This window comes from Nyctibius grandis, chromosome 16, assembly GCF_013368605.1.
Source record: "Nyctibius grandis isolate bNycGra1 chromosome 16, bNycGra1.pri, whole genome shotgun sequence".
Taxonomy (NCBI): domain Eukaryota; kingdom Metazoa; phylum Chordata; class Aves; order Nyctibiiformes; family Nyctibiidae; genus Nyctibius; species Nyctibius grandis.
In genome coordinates, this window is record NC_090673.1 from 9,177,283 (window position 1) to 9,195,495 (window position 18,213).

Consider the following 18,213-nt stretch of genomic DNA (forward strand, 5'->3'; position numbering starts at 1 on the left):
TAAAGTCCGATCAAAGCTCCCAGTCTCGGCCGGGCCAAAGACACCAGCTCCACCGTCGCTTCGTTCACGTGGGGATGCCCACGCCAAGGCCCTTTGCGCCCAGGCAAAAAGCAGGTTTAAACCCACCCAGGAGTTCGCCAGCGAGGAGCAAGTGCCCTGTTTTCCATCAGCGTAAGGCTCCGGGTGCCAAGCCTCTGCAAACACAGCCAGCCACGTCTTCCTGGGTGTCATTAAAATTCCCCAACCCGGCTCAGTTCTATGATGTTTTTAAATGTTTTATAATATTTTGCTGCCAGTTGGGTGCTGCCTTGGGATTTGTTGTTATGCAAAAAGAAGGGACGACTTTAAGAGCTTTTCTCTTCCCAGGCAAGGGACGCTGCCATCGCATAAAACGATGAGACTTCAGTAAAAGTGATAGCCACTGCAAAACATCTTGGCTGCTTCGATGGGAAGAATTTGACTGTTTCTCATAAAAAATATTAAAAAAGTTTTTGCAGTTTGTAATTATATTTTACAGTTTCATTACAAAGCTCATTTTAATTCTTCTCCAAACCGTTTTCACCAGTCCTCTTGCCACTTTCTCTTTAGAAAAGTCATTAAGTCAGGACTGGAGATCATCCCATTTCCCCCACTTTCAAGGATATTAATCTGTTTTATTGGTATTTCATTGTCATTTCCATTCGAGTGTTCTCCGTATTTGCATAATTTGCATTGCCACCCCCTTCTCAGTGACAAGCACTGGCTCAGCTTTTCATTTTAATTCTACTGAGTCACATTGCATTTTGGTTTATTTTTTTTTTTCTGAGGACATGCTGTCTTCCCTGGCTGGGAGCAGGATGCCGAGGTTCCATCTCCGTCACCACCTTCCTGGCTGACCTTCAGCAAGTACCAAACCCAGCTGGGAACTCCTAGCCCGAGTGACGAACTGGCCAGTGCCCACCCCAAAGGGACATGAGTTGACACCAGAGCAACCTCAATTCCCACATGCAAAAAAAGTTTTTGTTCTCCAGCTACTTGGAATAACGATCTGTGAGGACTCCAGAATATTTATGTGCAGCCTGGACAATCCTTAAAGCCTTTTAGAAACAGGTCAAGGTGTAGACAAGTCCCTGGTTTCAAGTCATGCCTTTTTCGTGCCTCCATTGACGTTCAGTTCCTCCAACCTGCAACCACAAAGTACACGCTCTCCTCCTCTTTCTTTTAAGGTCCAACCTTTGGCCGCTGGGACAGCCCATGTACCTGGAGGCTGGATTGTAATTTCCAGAGTTGGAGGTGGCTGAGGAGCACGCCGAGGGCAGAGGCAGCCTCGCACGCCAGCACGGGGGCACCGACCCACTGGCTGCACCCAACACCCATCCCACAAGCATCGTTAGGTGCAGACATAGAAGCGGAGTTAACGAGGCAGTGAGGGTCAGCGGTGGGGCTGTCAGTGCTCTGTCAGTATTGCAGCGCAGGTAACGTCCCACAAATGCACACCAAGGCCAAGAAGAAACCACCCTTAGCAGCGCTAAATCCCACTTCAAACACGCTGGTGAGTCCCTCCCCACCACGGGGTGATGGTTTAAGCCCCTCTCAATGCCCCTCTGCTGCTGCCGTGCTGCTGCACCTCTTCAACCATCTACCTCTCCCCAAAACATTAATCCCCCCAAGAGCTGCCCTCCACCCCGGCCCCCAAAGTGGGGGGCTGTACGGGAGCTGGGCACGCCGGGACACCCCAGCAGCCAGCGATGCACCAGCTCTGTGCAGCACATTTCTGGCAGAGAAAAGGTGCCCCCTCCGCATGCCCTGAGCAGCGAGACGAGCACAGGAGCTGAGGAATTGGAACCGACTGAATAATGGGTCCCGTCTGCTGGAAGAAAATGAAATTTGCCCTCGTGTTACCAAAAACTTGCACAGTGAGCGTCGGCTCACTGCACATTATAAAGAAAAGGTCAGTGAAACACAACAAACGCAAGGAGCCCGGTTGGAGAAAACAATAAACAGTGACAGCAGCCCTCGCCTAATTTTTCAAAGCATCTCTGCCTTTGCTCAAACCCTACCAACCTCACTCCGCGCTGCTGCAAGGGGCTGGGCCGAGCAGCTTCACTGCTGCAGGACAGGAGGATGTCTGTCTGCGCAGGCTCCCAGGGCTCGTCAGCGAGTTCCGAGGAAAACGGGAATACCCCTCAGACACAATTAGTAGGAATAATGATGATGATGACGATGATAATAATAATAAAGATGAGATTGAGATTTTGGCCTCGGGCTCACAGATGTGCTTTGCTCCTCTGGGAAGGGGGATCCCTGCAGCCGAACGCAGCCAGGGCAGTCCCCAAAGAGAGGGACCCCCATGTCCCAAAGCCACCCGGTGAGGCAGCAAGGTCTGAGTCCCCGGAGGGTCTTACCATCCGCGATGAAGTGCTCGGGTACGTGAAGTGTCACCTTGACGGTCAGCGGGCAGGAGAGCTGGGAGCCGCACACCATGGCCAGGACACAGGAGCTGACCGCAATCAGGGTCAGCGCCGTCTTGTTGACGGGGCTCTTCATGGAACCTGGAAGGCAGAGAGAGGCGTGGGTGGGCTAACGACAAAGCTGTACCAGGGGCTTGCTCGGCCTCCCCGCTCCCCTGCGTGGATGCAGGGGAGCCCCAGCCCCGGGGAAGGGCAGGCATGGAAAACAAAGCCGTCAGCTCGGCAGCACTGGAAGAGCTCCCGAGGACTGCAAACCCCACCATGCCTTGTTGGGCTGGGTTTCTAACATTCGTGTTGCTTCACTCACTGAATTACATCTATCTTGGGGACTGTATTTTCCTAGAGGAAGGAGAAAACCTGCTCAGAGCCCTGAACAGACCCTCTCCCTGGGAACCCCCTCATCCCCGGAGCCGTTCACCACCCCTGCCAGGCTCCCCGGGCAAAGCCACTGTCACTTCTCGTCACCCTTGGTTTACTTGGCAAATCTTGTCAAGTCACACACAAAAAAAAATCAAGCCAAATCTGAGGGCTGCCTGGACCATGGCATCATTTGGTTTACCTTAATGCCAGGAGAAATCTACACCTGTAGACGTTATATAGCACCAATGAGTGTTAATTATTTACACAAATATATACAAATATTCAATCATCACAGGGGGACTACAACGAACAACAAAGCGACCTACAGAGACAGCCGCTTTTGACAGGTAGGAGATGCTACAAACAAGTTTTTGTCAGGCGCAGAAGCTCACAGCATCTCCCACCAAGCAGCTCGGTATTTTCCGACACGCAAAATCCAGCCGCCGAAGCAGGCACCCAGCCCACCCAGTCCCCACCGGGCATCCACATGGTGTGTGGGGCACTCTCAGGCTGCCATCTCTCATCTCAAAGGCCACGTGCTGGGCACCAGGGCTGAGGGACGCCTGCCCCAAGGAATAATCCCATGAGGCTGGGGGGATCCCGTCACACCATGGCCCCGCTCACGTGTGCACACTCGGCCAGGCTTGGTTGGTGGCTTCTATTTTACTCGGATTTTTTTTGAAGCATTAGGTAAAAGTCAACAAGCCAATGAAGAGCTTGAGCATCCGCAGGTCTAGAGAGGCCGGTAGCAGGTACAAACCCACCAGGAAACCCTCATGGAGCAGTGTGGGGTGAAGATGACTGAATCACTGTCAACCACAGTTGGGTGGGACAGAGCAACCCCCAAACTCCGCAGGGAAGAGGGTGAAGCTGGGAAATACAGAGTCATTGGGAGAGACCTGGGTGCCCCAGGAGATTCTGATGTTCTTGTTGGGCACAGGCTCCCACGTGTCCAGACAGGACATCCTCCACTGATGGAGATGACCAGGAGAAACTGTCTCCTGGCCACTGTTACCCCCTCCACAAGTCCCCACTGCCCAAGAAGGGAGCAGCTCTGGAGACCACGGTTTGGAACATCACTGGTCCCTCCCCACCCAGCCTCTCCAGACCCAGGGGCTGCCCCACCGCTGCTCCCATAGCACCGCATCCCCCATGGCCACCTCGCACCAGCGCTCCACTTCCCTTGAAGCTAACGACAGACACCTCGCAGAGTGGCTCATTCCCTTCTCTGGTGGGACACCGATTAAAGCCCACTTGGGGGGCACAGCAATGCCAAGGAGAAGGCACAGCCCGGCAGTTAACCCCCGCCGCTGCACAGCCTGTGACGGCGCGGCTGGGATGACCGAGCTCCCAGCAAACCTGACCGTGTCCCTGCTCAGGATTCAGGCAAGGACATTTATTTATTTTTGGAAGCCAATCCAGCCTCTCCCCCCTTGCTCCCCAGCTCTCGCCATCTCATCAGCAAGACGAGATTTAAAAAGCATCAGTTTGAAAATTGAACGGGGAATACACCCAGCAAGTCAGCACTTGCACACTCGGCGATGGGACCGAAGCCGCTGTTAGAGATGTGGGTGCCAGGGCAGGGATCTTGTGCTCAGGCTGAGCCCACGGCACGACCCGTGTTTTCCAGACAGGGCACCATGCCCCACCAAAGCATCCCCCGCCGCGGGATGGAGCCTGCACCTGGAGGCTCCAACCAGCACTTGCAGAACCAGAGAAGTGGCTGATCTGCTGGAAAACACCCCCATCGCTGCGACCGCCAGGAGTAAGCAAATTCATTATTTATGAAGCATCTTTTACTTTCCTTACACACGCATCATCTAAACAGCCTTCCCACCCCTATTTCACAGCTTTATCGCCGATCTCCTGCACCCTTCACCTTGCGACGCCCTTTTTTTCTTCCCAATCTTTATTCATACCATCAGCAGAAGTTAGCACCTCCCTGGGAGGCAAACACATCCTCTCGCTGGGCATACTGTGCCTGCCACAAACCCTGCGCTTGCTTGGAGTTACTACACTAATGCAAAAAGAAAAAAGAGGGGGAAAAAAAAAGAAAAAAGAAGGAAAAAAGCCTCCATAAGGATAATTGGACACAGCCAAGTACACAATAGACCAGAGAACACTGGGTTTTACCATTATAAATCACCTTTCAATCCACGGTCTTAAAGTGCTTTGCAAACGTTAAATCACAAATCCCTTCTGAGTTAGACAAGTATTATCCCTGTTTCACAAAGAGCCTGAATCACAGGTACGATGGCAGCTTTCACCAACCTGCAGCTGGAGGAATGAGGAGCCAGGAGCTCCCATCTCCAGCAGTCCACAGAGCCTCTTTTTTCCCCGTGACTAAGAGGAGAGGGGCACAGGAGCTTGGAACAGCAAAAAGCCCATTACAGCTCAATGAGTTTGAGCTTGGCTGCCCAAGGAAAGGGACAATGTGCTACAAGTCTCCTATAACTACCTACCCCGCTCCCCTGCCTCCCGCTCCCCGCTCGTTTCCATCACAGCACTAATTATTGACCTTATTTACGTTGGCTTTGACCAACTGAACCAAAACAACAGGTCTTCTGCTTGAGCAGAAACTGGATTTCCAGCTCAGCTCTTTATTGCTGACGGCCAGTTTGCTGCCAGGTTTGATGGGAGGCCGTTGGAAAAGCAGATTCTTCCCTCATTCTTTAAAGAGGGACACAGCTCCCGCTCTCCATTCTATCACCTGCTCTTCAGACCACTGATGCTCCAGCAGAAGCACTCCTGTGCCATGTTTAAACACCCATCTGGAGGTAAACAGCTTCATAACAGGCCTCTAAAACCACAAGCAAATGTATTCTTAGCAAGCCACTGCTAACCGAACCTCAATAGATTCACCAGGGCTTCGTGCTCCTGTTCAAGAGGTGAGGCAAAATGACCAATTCCCTCCTTGGCCCAGGGCATGTCCAAACCCATCTCCATAACTCAGGCAGTGCCATATAAACCACAACATCTCGAGATGCCGGAGACAGAAGCTCTGCCTGGGTGAAGCCTGTGCCTTCCCTCCTCTCCTTGTCATCTCCAGGCTTCCAGGGAGTGCAGATTTGCAAACCCAAGTCCACTGAACAGGCTGGTACCAACCTCCTTGACCAAGAGGAGGAAGCTTGGGGAGTGAATGCAAGACTTTTACGGATGCCTGATGGGACTCATGAGCCCTGAGACTCTCAGCACCCAACACAAGTCTTCATCTGGGTCTTGTGGGGTCCAAAAAGCCCAAGAGGAAGGTGGCAACCATGCATGACTAAGACTAAACTTGCTCTCCAGATTCCTCTGTGCTAATAAATCCTTCATATATTGAGATGACCTCTCTGTACTTTTAATTAAATACATTTCTGTTGCATTTTGGATGGTTGCAACAGAGTGAGCGGGTGCCCGAGTGCTCAGCTGGGCTGTTTCAGGGGGAAGTGATGGCCCGCGAGGGCTCCCAGAGGAGGCAGACCCGGGGAGCCTGTGCCCGAGGAGCAGGCAGAGCAGCAGGCAGAGCAGCAGGCAGGACACGACGAGGATGAAGAATAAGAAGAAATGACTTCTTCCCCAACGGGAAGAAATAACCTCTTCCCTCAGCGTGCAAGAGCAAAGGAGAGAGAAGTAGAAAGGAAAGGCAAACTGCTCCATTTTAGGGCACAATCATACCTGAGATGCTTCCTGCTAGCGATCCAATTAACAGCAGCTTAATTAGACTGGAAGACCAGAGGAGCAGCCAGGCCTGTGGTCAGAGGGGCTCCTGCCACCACCACCTTTCCCACTCAGGATTTTGTCCCCTTTAACACAGGTGCCAATTAGCCCAGCTCCGGCCTCCTGGAGATGATGCAGGTCCCTCTGCAGACAGCTCAGGAACAGCTTGCAAAGCACTACATTCCCCTGAAGGTTTTGCACCTGCTGCAAGATGAAGATAAATTTGAAGCCACTGGTGTAAACACTCTGCAAACAGCCCCCCCGAATGCACCGTGTCTCCTCTGAAATACCATTTCCTCGTGCAGTTAATTACTCGCTGCTTTGTACACTTTCCCTTGCCCACCTAAAGGACAAGGAGGGGAAAAAACCCAACAAAACTCTGAGCTCATTTCTGTTTAGTATTGGCAGCGCTGCCTAAATTTAAGTAAAAAAAAAAAAAAAGTATGTTCAGAATATATACGGGTTTACAAGCAACACAAATATCCCGCGCTCTTGGTAATATGATGTTTCTAAATCAGGCTCGTAAATACATGCTTGGGAGATGAGGCTATAAAAAAAAATAAACTTTAATTACCCCATCTTTATCAGCACACAGCCCGTGGTGTCAGCCATATGTGGGTGTGAAACACCAAGTGCTTTGCAATCTTCCCTCCCCCCCCCAGAGATAATAGCATAACTCGGAATGTTTCGCGGCTACTCGGATATTAAAATGTATTTCTACCACCCGAGGAAGGCAGGGACGGGGAAACCGCGCAGGAGAACAGCGAGAACAGGCTGAACTGCTTAGCAACGCCGCGCCATGCCGCACGCAGGAGTGCCTGGTGTGGGGTGGGCAGCCCCAAGGCCCCCCCGGGAGCCCAACACGGCCCGTCCCACACCCGCGTCCCCGCGCTGCTCCCAACGCAGCCCAGCACACGCCGCGGCTGCTGGCGTGTCAGAGGAGTCAGGCGCTCCTAATGATCCTTCTTTATGTTCTGGCAGAGGCTCATTAACAGGGTACAGCAGCGTTTCCAGGACACCCTCACACACAGAAACATCTCAAGGTGTTTTACAAGCAGGAGATCATGTCGAATCAAATCAAACGCCAATTAAGGCGAGCACCGGCGTTGGCAGGCGGCTCTTGCCACGGAGCATCCCCGTGCCAGGGAGCAGCGCTGCCCAGCTCCCCTCCCTGCCTCGCGCCGGGGCCTCCCCACATCGGGATGGTCCCTCTTTCTCCAGCACACCAGATGGCACGGGAGGGGATGGCAGGGGACACCCTCCTTCCAGCCAGACACAGCTCTCCCACTCCACGGTCCCCACCAAGCCTTCACGGACCGCTCTGCCCCAAAGCCGCTTCCCCCAGAAGAGGACGGATGCTGATGCCAACCCCCAGGCAGCACCTGAGCAGCGGGGTGAGAGCACGGGCCAGCGTTTCATCGCGTACCTTCTCTACGACACCTGGCCTCAGCTTCTCCTCCAGCAGGCACCTCCTCCATCGCTGCCTGGGACAAACCCCGAGTGAAGGTGCCCACGTCTACAGTCTGGATGCAGGTCAGGGCGTGGGCACGGGGTTGTCTCCAGCCTCATCCCCAGAGCCAGCAGGATGGGGATCAGCCCCGAAGTGGTGGCTTTGCTCCCCCCGTGCCAGGGGAGAGCCCTGGGAAGACCCTTCTCGCCTCCAAGAAGGCAGGGTGCGCACACAAAGAAGGGACCGGGGGGAAGCGAGGAGGAAAGACGGCTGCGTTGTGCAGCAGAAGGGTGAGATCAGACACTGCCGGATTTATAGAGGATTTGATCTTGCTAAGCGCACACTGAATCAGATTAATACTATTAACATTTATGAATTACCCACTAGCAATTAGCCAAGGTGTCCTCCAGTACAGCATGGGGGGCTGCAGAAAAGGCAGCCCCGGGGCGTGGGTCAGGGAGAGGAGGATGCCGAGGGGTGGCACGGCCACCGCAGGGAGGGCTGGGCTGGGCTGCTGGACCCTGCGGCAAGGTCAAGGATTCGGTGGCTGAGCTCTGGTGTGCACCACAGCCTGCACCGCTCACCCCGGCGGGCTCTTGCGCTCTTCCAGCAGCCTGAGCCTCGGCTCATCACGTGCTCCTGGAGTTTTAATGCCTCGTGTACTGAAAAAATGTATTTACGTCCTATTTATACAGTTGCTGGTGGTGCTCCCCCTTTGCTCTAAACCACCACGCCTGCAGCTCACAGGGAGATGCCGCCAGCAAATCTCAATCAGGAGGAGGAGGAGGAGGAGGAAGAGGAAGGGGGGAAGCGGGGGGGAAAGGAAAAGCCCTGAAGGCTGGGCAAGGAAGGGGCAGTGGAGGGGGAAATGGAGGAGACCGAGGTGGCACAGGTGGACATGCTGGTCTTTGCTGACCCACCAACTCCATCCCCACAAGGGTCACCACCACCAGCCCCGGCACCACCTCCAGCTCCATCACCACCAGTACCGTCACCACCAGCCCCATCATCACCAGCAGCCCCGGCACCACCTCCAGCTCCATCACCACCAGCTCCATCACCACCACTGGCCCCAGCACCACCACCAGCCCCAGCACCACAGACAGGGTCTCCTGCCCGCATGTCTTAGACCTCCCCTGGCACAGCAAAAGGGGAAGAATCTGTGCAAACCCCATATGCTCTCCTGGCTCTGTTATATTCTTTGCATTTCTCTGGGCATGGACAATCAAAATCAATGAAGTCAGTTTGGCTTTCATGTTCTCAGCGCTGGATCGGTTGAGATAAAATCACATTAAAGAAACAGTTACATATTTAAAGGCAGAGATTGCCTGCACTGGAATTTTCTTTCATGCAAATCAATGGAAACACTTCTGCTGGAATTAAGGCCTGATTTTTTTTTGTTTTAAACTTCAAATGAGTCCCAATTTTACAATGTACAAACACAAAGGCAAAGCTGAGTGGAAGGCTTCATTTTAAGGAGGAGGGAAAGCAATTTTCGATACAGTGTAACGAAAACATTATTCCTAGAGGAAAAAAAAAGTAATCATTATCTACGAAATAGCTTGTGTTGAGTCAGAGCCCAGGGAGGCCTGTGCTTGGCGAGCGAAGGGCTGGTCAGGCGGCTGAATTGATTTCAGAGTGGGAGGGAGAGGTGATGGAGGTCAGGCTGCCGGGAGGGCTCAGGACCTGGCACTCGGCGAGCTGCCCATCGCTGCGGGACCTCCGCCGCGCTGCCCACCCAGGCCCTGCCCGCTCTCCCATCGCCGCCCCCCGGCAGAGCCAGGCTGGGATCCACAACGGGGCTGGGATCTCTGAAGACAGACGTGCCAAAAAAACCCCGAAACCAAACCGTCTTTCTCCTCCCTCCGTTATTGTTGCAATAGATGCAAATGGCCCAGCAAAGCGGGAATAAAAATCTCTGCTCCGCAACAGCTCCCCAGGGATCGGGGCACATCCCTTCCGTGACTCAGTTTCCCTCACAGCCAAGCGCTTGTCCAGCTCTTTCCCCCCGCTCCCATCAGCAGACGAAGCCACGGCGTCACGGCTGCGCTGAGCATCGGGGCCGAAACGCGTCTCCATCTCCCAGCCCTCGCCCTCCTCCCGCCCGCATCCAGCGCCGCGTTTATGTTCCGCTTCCTGGGAAACAAGAGGCTCGTTACCATGCGGAGGGCGACAGCAGAGCGATTAGTGAAATTTGTTACCCACATGCTCTGAACAAAATTAAATTAAAAGTGCTGCTTTGCTGTCAAGATAAGGGCCAAGCCGGAGAGATAATTTTTCACTCTCAAACACTCAATTACTCGCTGAGGCTGTATCAGATACAATCAAAAAATAAATAAATAAATAGACAGCCCCACACTGCCTCCAGGAACAGATGTAAACGCTGTTATCTCCAGCGCAGTCCGGGGAAGTTAAAGAGCCTGCGGCACCGCGGCACCACAACCGCTTCCACTGCAGACCCCTCTGCTCCCCAGCTCACGCTTCGCAACCAGCTTCCCCTCTCCCCAAACCCTCGGCACCCCACACGTGCGGGCACCCCCATACCTACAGCCACTGGGGACTTACGGGACGGCCGAGGCTGCTGGAGCAGCCCCAGCCCTGCCCAGACGATGTCTAAGGGGGATGGAGAGCGGCTCTGGGGGGGTTTCGTTTGCTGATGCATCGCCTGCTTGCTCCGCTGGCAAAACAAGCCATCGTGCAAAAGCACCACGTTTGTTTGCTGGCTGGAAAAACAGCATCCACAGTGGGGATAGAGAAAGAGAGAGCTGAGAAAGGCTGGAAATTAGCGTCCCCCATCGCCCCACCGCCCTGGGACATGGCAGCGGGCTGTGCTGCAGGGCTGGATGCACCCTCGTGCGCCGGGAGGGAAAGACGAGGCTCGTATCATAAAGGTATCTCATCCCCAGAGATTTGGGGATGTCCCTGTCACACAGGACCCCGGTTGCCCCCTCTGGGGTGCTCTTCCCTGCCCTCGCAGAGAGCGGTGCCCCTCCACGTGCCCCGAACCAGCCGGGTGTGCCCCAGACACCAGCACTGACCCGTCCGTCCGTCCCTACCAGGGCAGCCTGCCCTGCGGTGCCGCAGGGGCCGGGGCACGGTCGGCTGTGCCGCGGGCTGACCGCACCGGGAGGGGTTGGCAGGGAGGGAGAAGACCCCCCCGAGCACAGACAGACAGCGCAAGGCATGGACAGACCCCTTCCTCCCTCTTACCCGTGTAAGCAACCAAACCCACGTTTGCTTTATCTCCTTTTGTCTCCCATTCAATCCCCGACGGCATCTCCCCGGGTTTGAAGGCTCCCGGCACGGCGAGCCAGACCCGGCGCAGACCCGGGGGGGCAATTCCCCGAGGGCCACGGCAGGGACGGGGTGACACGCTGCCCTCCAGGGACTGGCAGGGCCGGGGGCACGGGCAGAGCACGGGGAATGGTACCCAAATTTCATTCTGCATTTCGTTTAGTTCCCCATAGAAATAATAAGTGTCTGCTGCCTCCGGAGACAGGAGAGGATCAAAGCGAAGCTTCCTCACATGTAACAGACTCCGAATACCTAATATTCCCTTATAAAAGACCTTGTTTTAAACACCAAATACAGAGGCAGATCAAAGCTCAGCTTCTCATTTCTCAAACAGCCCTCAGAAGACTTCGCCAGCCAGCAAGGCACGCGCACGCGCATCTGACACCGATCCAAGGTACATAATTGGACTCTGCTAATTCACCTAAACCATCACCGCGTGCTATGGAAACAGCCGGGGCACCTTGTTCATGGAGACCTCAGCCGAGGAGCATCCCACAGCCACGTCCTCCCTTCCCTGGGATGCTCGGGATCTCTCCTGGGATGGGAGCAGGGTGCTGGGATCATAGAATCACAGACTGGTTTGGGTTGGGAGGGACCTTAAAGACCATCTGGTTCCAACCCCCTGCCACGGGCAGGGACACCTTCCACCAGACCAGGTTGCTCCAAGCCCCATCCAACCTGGCCTTGAACACTGCCAGGGAGGGGGCAGCCACAGCTTCTCTGGGCAACCTGGGCCCAGAGACAACAGTGGGGCTGCAGGAGGGGACAGGGGGTCTCCAAGTCTCCGAGACAAACAGGGTCAGGATGCTCGAACCCTTGCAGGGCTTCTGCATGATGCCGTCACTTTCCCTGCCTCAGTTTCCCCTGACCCAGGCAGCTGCACAGCGTCTGCCCTGCAGACCCAATGTGATACCAACTTACTCTTCATTTACCCCTTTGAAACCTTCTCCTAGAAGGGGCTTTGGGAGAGCAGGAATGTTTCTGTGTTACAGAGCAGCTGCTCTGGGGCCCAAGGAAGGAGACGGAGGTGGGGGAGGCTCGCTCATGCCTCCCCACGGGTGAGCCGGAGGGGTTCGTTAGCCTCACCGAGTCCTTGACGAGCTGCACATCGCTGCAGGGAGCCTGGTACGGCCTTGGAGTTACGATGCTGCTGCTTTTCTGCCCCCCTCCATCTTTTTCTCTGTGCGATCCAGGGAGCTCGGGGCTGCAAAGTCAGACCTGCAGCTGAACAGATTTTGTGCTGTGCAAGCAAGGCTGGTGCATGGGGCTCTGCCTCCCTGGTCTGGGTTTTTTTTTTTTACTACTAATATTTTCCTCTCAAACTCAGAAGGGGACTTGACTGAACACATCCCACGCTGCTCAGGAGAGGGGAGAAACTGAGCAAGTATCAAGGCTTGATCTGGCCCGTGATGGGCAGCTGGGGATGTGGATTAGCATCTCTACAGCACGGGCAGCTCTCTCTCGTGGAGACTTTAGCGCTGGTGAAGGTGGGATGACAGCCAGCCTCAGAGCCGGGAGCCATCCGCGCACCGCAGCCGGGAGGCGAGGAGGTTCCCACACCTCCCAGTTGTCCCAGGGGAGGGGGAAAAGGCAGAGCCAGCCCTCCCAGCAACCCAACCTGCTGCGAACAGGTTACAAGAAAAACTAATTTCTGGAAAATCTCGTGGAGTCAGTAATGCTGGTCAGCGGGAAGGAGCAAACCAGCCATCCTCGGCCCCCGCTGCGGGTCCCTTCAGTCTCCCAGCGCGGAGCTCCACGTGGCCCGACAGCCTCTCTCAGGACTTGTTTCACTCAGAAAAGCAGGACATTCAGTCCAAATCCCAGCTCCCCTGGGACTGCACGCCAGCCCTGCCGCCAGCGCTGTGTCCAGGGTGGAGGTCACACTGACCCACCAAAGAGCAGCAGAGGGTGGAGGGCTGGCGTGGGCACAGGGCTGTGATGAAGGGGATGAACAGAGCACTTGGCACGAGCCAGCTCCCCAGAGACACCAGTGACCAGTATTGCCTCTCCCAGCCCAAATCCCAGAGACAGGACTGAGCCCAACAGCAGACAAGGACCGAGGCTCCCTAGGAAAGTCTCTTCTGCATTATTTCTTACACTCTCCCCTCTAACTTCTCTGGAGACTTTCCAAAGACAGGGGAACATAAGGGTAAGGGGATCCCACATACTAGAAGCCGGGAAGATGTGTGGTACAGTGTGGTGGGACCACAGAGGTGATGCCTCAGCCATCCCTGCCTCTGTGCCCAGACTGATCAGATTTACTTCTCCACATATTCCAGCACTGAAAACCAGATGTCAACAGGTCTGCTGCTCCTGAGCTACCAGAACAAGCTCTCCCTCTCTCGATATTTACCTATGGGAACGTCCCTCTAACATACCTTGCCAAGGCACTATGAAACCTGCAGTCTTTCTTCTACAAGAGACAAACAAAGCCCACCAGCACCTAACCAAGTAACTTTACAAGGGCAAGTAGTGACAGGATGAGGGGGAACGGTTTTAAACTGAAAGAGGGGAGATTTAGATGAGTTGTTAGGAAGAAGTTGTTGACTGTAAGGGTGGTGAGACCCTGGCCCAGGTTGCCCAGAGAAGCTGTGGCTGCCCCCTCCCTGGCAGTGTTCAAGGTCACGTTGGATGGGGCTTGGAGCAACCTGGTCTGGTGGAAGGTGTCCCTGCCCGTGGCAGAGGGGGTGGAACTAGATGGTCTTTAAGGTCCCTTCCAACCCAAACCAGTCTGTGATTCTATGATTCTATAACCAGCTGGCTTCAACAACGCTCGAAGTAAAACCAAAGCTACGCACCACCTAAGTTAAAACTTCCCATCGCATGGGCTGGGATCAATGCCGTGACAGTATCAGTAACGAGGCTCAATCCTACAAAACCTAATCCGAGGAGAGAAACCCCGAGGAATCCCTCTCCTTGGACCTGATAACTATCTCATAGCACCTGCAATGACATGTAACCACAGTGAAATCGATACGGGAACATCACTGTAAGAATTAACTGTATCTGACGACGCATCCTTCTCCATTAGAGTTATGATCTCGTCCAATTATGGATCTTCACAGAACTTGTAATTATGAGTTGGGTACTATGACGTCCCACTAAGCTATTGCTTTCCTTCCACGAGGGAGAGAAGAGTCAGTGAAAGGATAATGGAAAATTCCTTTCAAGGATGCAGCGATGACAAAATTTAGCTAGACAGGAGGGGGAATACAATGGGGACTTTATGCAAGACAATTCCCTCGGTCAGCCACCACTGAACGGGAACAAACCAGGTGCTCACAGCACCACTCAAACGCCAACGTAGATCTAACAGCCAGCGCAGTGCAACCGTGCGAGGCAGCGCTTCCTCCTGAACTCCCTTCAAACCCAGCCATCAAAGCTGCCCAGGTGAACAACAGCTTATTCAAAGAAAAAGAAAGCAATTCTTCCCCATTTATCTATTCCTTTGTATTTTCCCTACAAGGAAGCTTAAACAAACAACCCAAAGCCAACGTACATGTCAATGAGAGTATCTTTGTACCCGGCACACTGCACGGGCGCGTTTCGAGAGGCTGGCAGAGCACTTGACCTCATGGCGTCAAGGCAGCGGGGAAGCAAAGATTTATCTGCTTTTCATTAAAAGACGATTTTCCACACCGTGCTCGCGCACCATCTCCCCTGATGGAGCTGAAAAAAAATCCAAACTTCAGCGACTTTTCCAAAGGACCCAAGGACTTTCACGCCCAGCGCAGTATTTCAGAATAACTCATTGAAAAAAACTACTTCAGCACTTGGGAATTTTTCCCCCTGCACCAGCGACTTTTCGGGACCATTTCTTTTGTCCCTATTTGCAACACAACCAATTTCTTCCTTTTGTGAATTGCTTTTCCCCTCAACGCAGCTACATTTGTACTGCAACAGGTAACTTTAAACTCATGAATTCTCTCCCTGCGTTTCATCAAAAGCTCATTTGAAACTCGGTGAGAATTTCTTGTGGTTCTAAAACACGTGGAAAAGAGAAAAAAAAAACCTGAGTGCCTTGCCTTTCAGCAGGAACAACCGCACTACACCCCTGTGAGCGCGTGTGTTTATTCCCACGTGCGATCATCAAGCTGATCATAGGTGTTGAGGTAATTTCACATTCAAATAATCACACTGCGAGCGTGTATCAGGATGCCCAACCATCGAAACAAATCAGGCTGCGCTTGCTACGGTCTATCTGGCGTGCTGCGCTCTGCCGGCGCCCGGCTTAATGCAGGGGACAAACGGAGGCAGCAGACCCACTGTGCAAGTCTGCAATTGCTTCCCAACGCAGTTATTTCCTGACAGTGATTTTTCCAACGCAGCAAGCAAGGCTCGCCCTGTCCTCCGCCAAAGAGCTTGGCGCGAGGGTCCCAAACAAAAACGATGCGGCGTGATGTGACTGGAGGAAACACGACTCTGGTCTACAAATCCCTGCCCCAGCCCTCATTTTGAATTTGTTCCTTTTAATTGCCTTTGTGCTGAGAGGAAGCCTGGGAAATTTCTGTCCAACGGATGCTTTGCGTGGGAAATAAAGGGCAGAAAACAGGAGTTTGGAGCAAGGAATTACCAAGGTGACCATCCCAAACAGCTGCACCGGCACCAGGACGGTGACGGCCACAGTCACCACGTGCCAGTGCAGCTTTAGGGCAGTGCCAGGGCACGTGTAATGTAACTGAGACTAGAAACCACCAAAGAAACTCAGAAACTCAGCAACATCCCTGGGAAATGCTATTTATGGCTCCTGCACGGTGCTGCATCACACAGACAGCACATCTTGGGGTGTCCTTACCCCTGCAGACTGGTGTTGTGGTCCTTACCTAGACTCATCCAGCGTTAGAAAGCATCATGGAAACAGTCAAGGTGCTCAACCATTTTTTTTTCCTCTTACACCCACGTGCACCACTGGTGTCTACATCATTCTGTACCTTTGCTTCGTCGCCGGCTCCGATACTGCTCGGTGTAGAAGGTTAGCTGGGTTTCATCGTCCGCCTCCGAGCCAGAGTTTCCTTTGGCACGTCCAAACCCGATCCCACCTGCAAGCAATAGAGAGGAAAAACAATCAGCCCTGTCAGCTGGGATGCACGGCAGCGGGGGGGCTGGGAGCTCCTCGGCAGAGCTGCTGGATTTGGCCTGCGTCCACCGCTCCCGGCCCAGGTGCTCTGCTTGGGGTCACCAGAAGCGACCAGGGACCATTACCACTCATGATTTTGCTGGTTCCTTATTCCTTCATCAAGAATCAACACCCCACGGCACCAATTGCAATATAAATGTAATAAGAAGCTTTCTACCCCCAGGAATGTATTTTACAAACTTATTGCAACGTATTTACACAGAAAACCTCTGAATGTAGAAGCTGCTCTCCCCGAGGACACCTACATGCTGAAGTACGGTGAATTGTAGGTGTTTGCTTCAAAGCAAACCCAGCAGAGCCAAGAGGCGGGGGGGGAATGCAGCACTGGGGGGGCACTCAGGACCCCGCGGCATGGCGAGGGTCCAGCTTCCCTCTCCCAGCACCCACTTTGGCCCTACCAGCTCGCCACGATGGCCAGCAGCAGCCCTGCGGCACCCACAGCCGCGGTAAGGAGTGGGGCTGGCTCAGGGCTCACCTCCCAGAGTGGGGAGCTGGGCGGGGGGATGCTGGAGGAACCAGCCTCTGGACCCACCAAGGAGTGATGGACGCTTAAAAAGCAACACAGACTCTTAACTGGCAGGAGTCCCTCAATCCTTGCAGAGTTTAAAGCAAAGAGGCCTCTGGGGGTTGACAGCAGGCCTTTAAACTGCCATTAAAATATTTTACTGTTTTTAAAAAATCCTTTATTCTAGGCAGAAGCACAATTTTCCCACTTCTTGGCAGGAGAACAGAAAATGAGCGGTGCCTTCTGCCCTCTGAAATCCTTAATCACTGCGATGAGAGGTGGCTGGCAGGAGCTGCAGGGACGCCGGGAGCTCGGCACGTGGCTCCTGCCCCGTCCGTACCCCGACCTGGCCGTGCAGTGCCCTCGGGGGGGTCTCAGCGGGGGGGTAGGAAGAGGCTCTGCCAACTCCCTTCCTCCTGAAAGCAGCAGGAGTGCGCAGTGCTCACACACGGGGGGTCTGGGAGGGTTTACACTCGCACACCAAACCGTAACCCACCACCAGCCCCTCTTCAGACCCCCGTATCGCAGCAAACATCCTATGTCACGACACACCCGCACCCAGGGACTGGGGTTTGGAGGGGCACGGCAGAGTGGTAAAACCAATCAGGCTTATTGTCATCAGCAAGGAAAATCTTAATTAGCCTGGGCTCCTAACACAGGCCCTTGGGCAACCAGCCAGGGCTGCAGCTCTGCTGCACATCCCCTCTCCCACCGAGCAGGGGCTGCCCAGGGCTCTTCTGCTGCCGGCAGTGCCCAGGGCTGGCAGACAGACAGACCCCAACTACGGGGGTTTTTCCCCCGGAGCTCGGCAGAGCCAGCTCCTCTGCCCGGGAGAGGGACCTGGACGCTGTCTGTGCAGGTAGGACACGGCGTGTCCCTCTGCCACCTTCCCGTGAGCCAGACCTGGTCCCTTTTGGGCAGGCAGATGCCCAGGGGCAGACAGAGGCAGCGATCTCCAGCGCTCGCTCCCCTCTCGCACCCCACCGAGGTGACCAGGCAGCCGACGCAGGCAGCGGCCGCCCCACCAGCCCCCGCCCCAGCCCCCTCCGGCCTCTCGGCGTTTGTTTGCCGGCTGCGTCTCCGTGATGGATGGTGCTGACATGTTAAATTACTCAGGCTGGATGTCTTCGGCGAGCTGGTGACAGCGATATTGCATTTTCTGATTACCCAGCACTGCGCAGGATGTATAAATACAGGAGTCGGGAGACCCGGCGCAGGTCCCCAGCCCGCAGCGGAAACGTCTCCTCTGACCCAACACGCGGTGGCACAGGTCAGCCTGGAAACACGAGCCCAGGGCAGAGAAACGGCTGCAAGGGAT

The 18,213-nt window shown here is 54.3% G+C and overlaps 1 protein-coding gene across 1 annotated transcript in view; it reads right to left on the reverse strand.

Annotated features, from left to right (window-relative positions):
* Positions 1-18,213, reverse strand: part of ASTN2 (astrotactin 2) — a 342,339-nt gene that overhangs the window by 211,046 nt on the left and 113,080 nt on the right. The window contains exons 5-6 of the mRNA XM_068413664.1: positions 16,185-16,292; positions 2,385-2,531 (exon numbers count right to left, since the gene is read on the reverse strand). Of these exons, the coding sequence (XP_068269765.1) occupies positions 2,385-2,531; positions 16,185-16,292 (255 nt within the window). The remainder of the gene's footprint in view (positions 1-2,384; positions 2,532-16,184; positions 16,293-18,213) is intronic.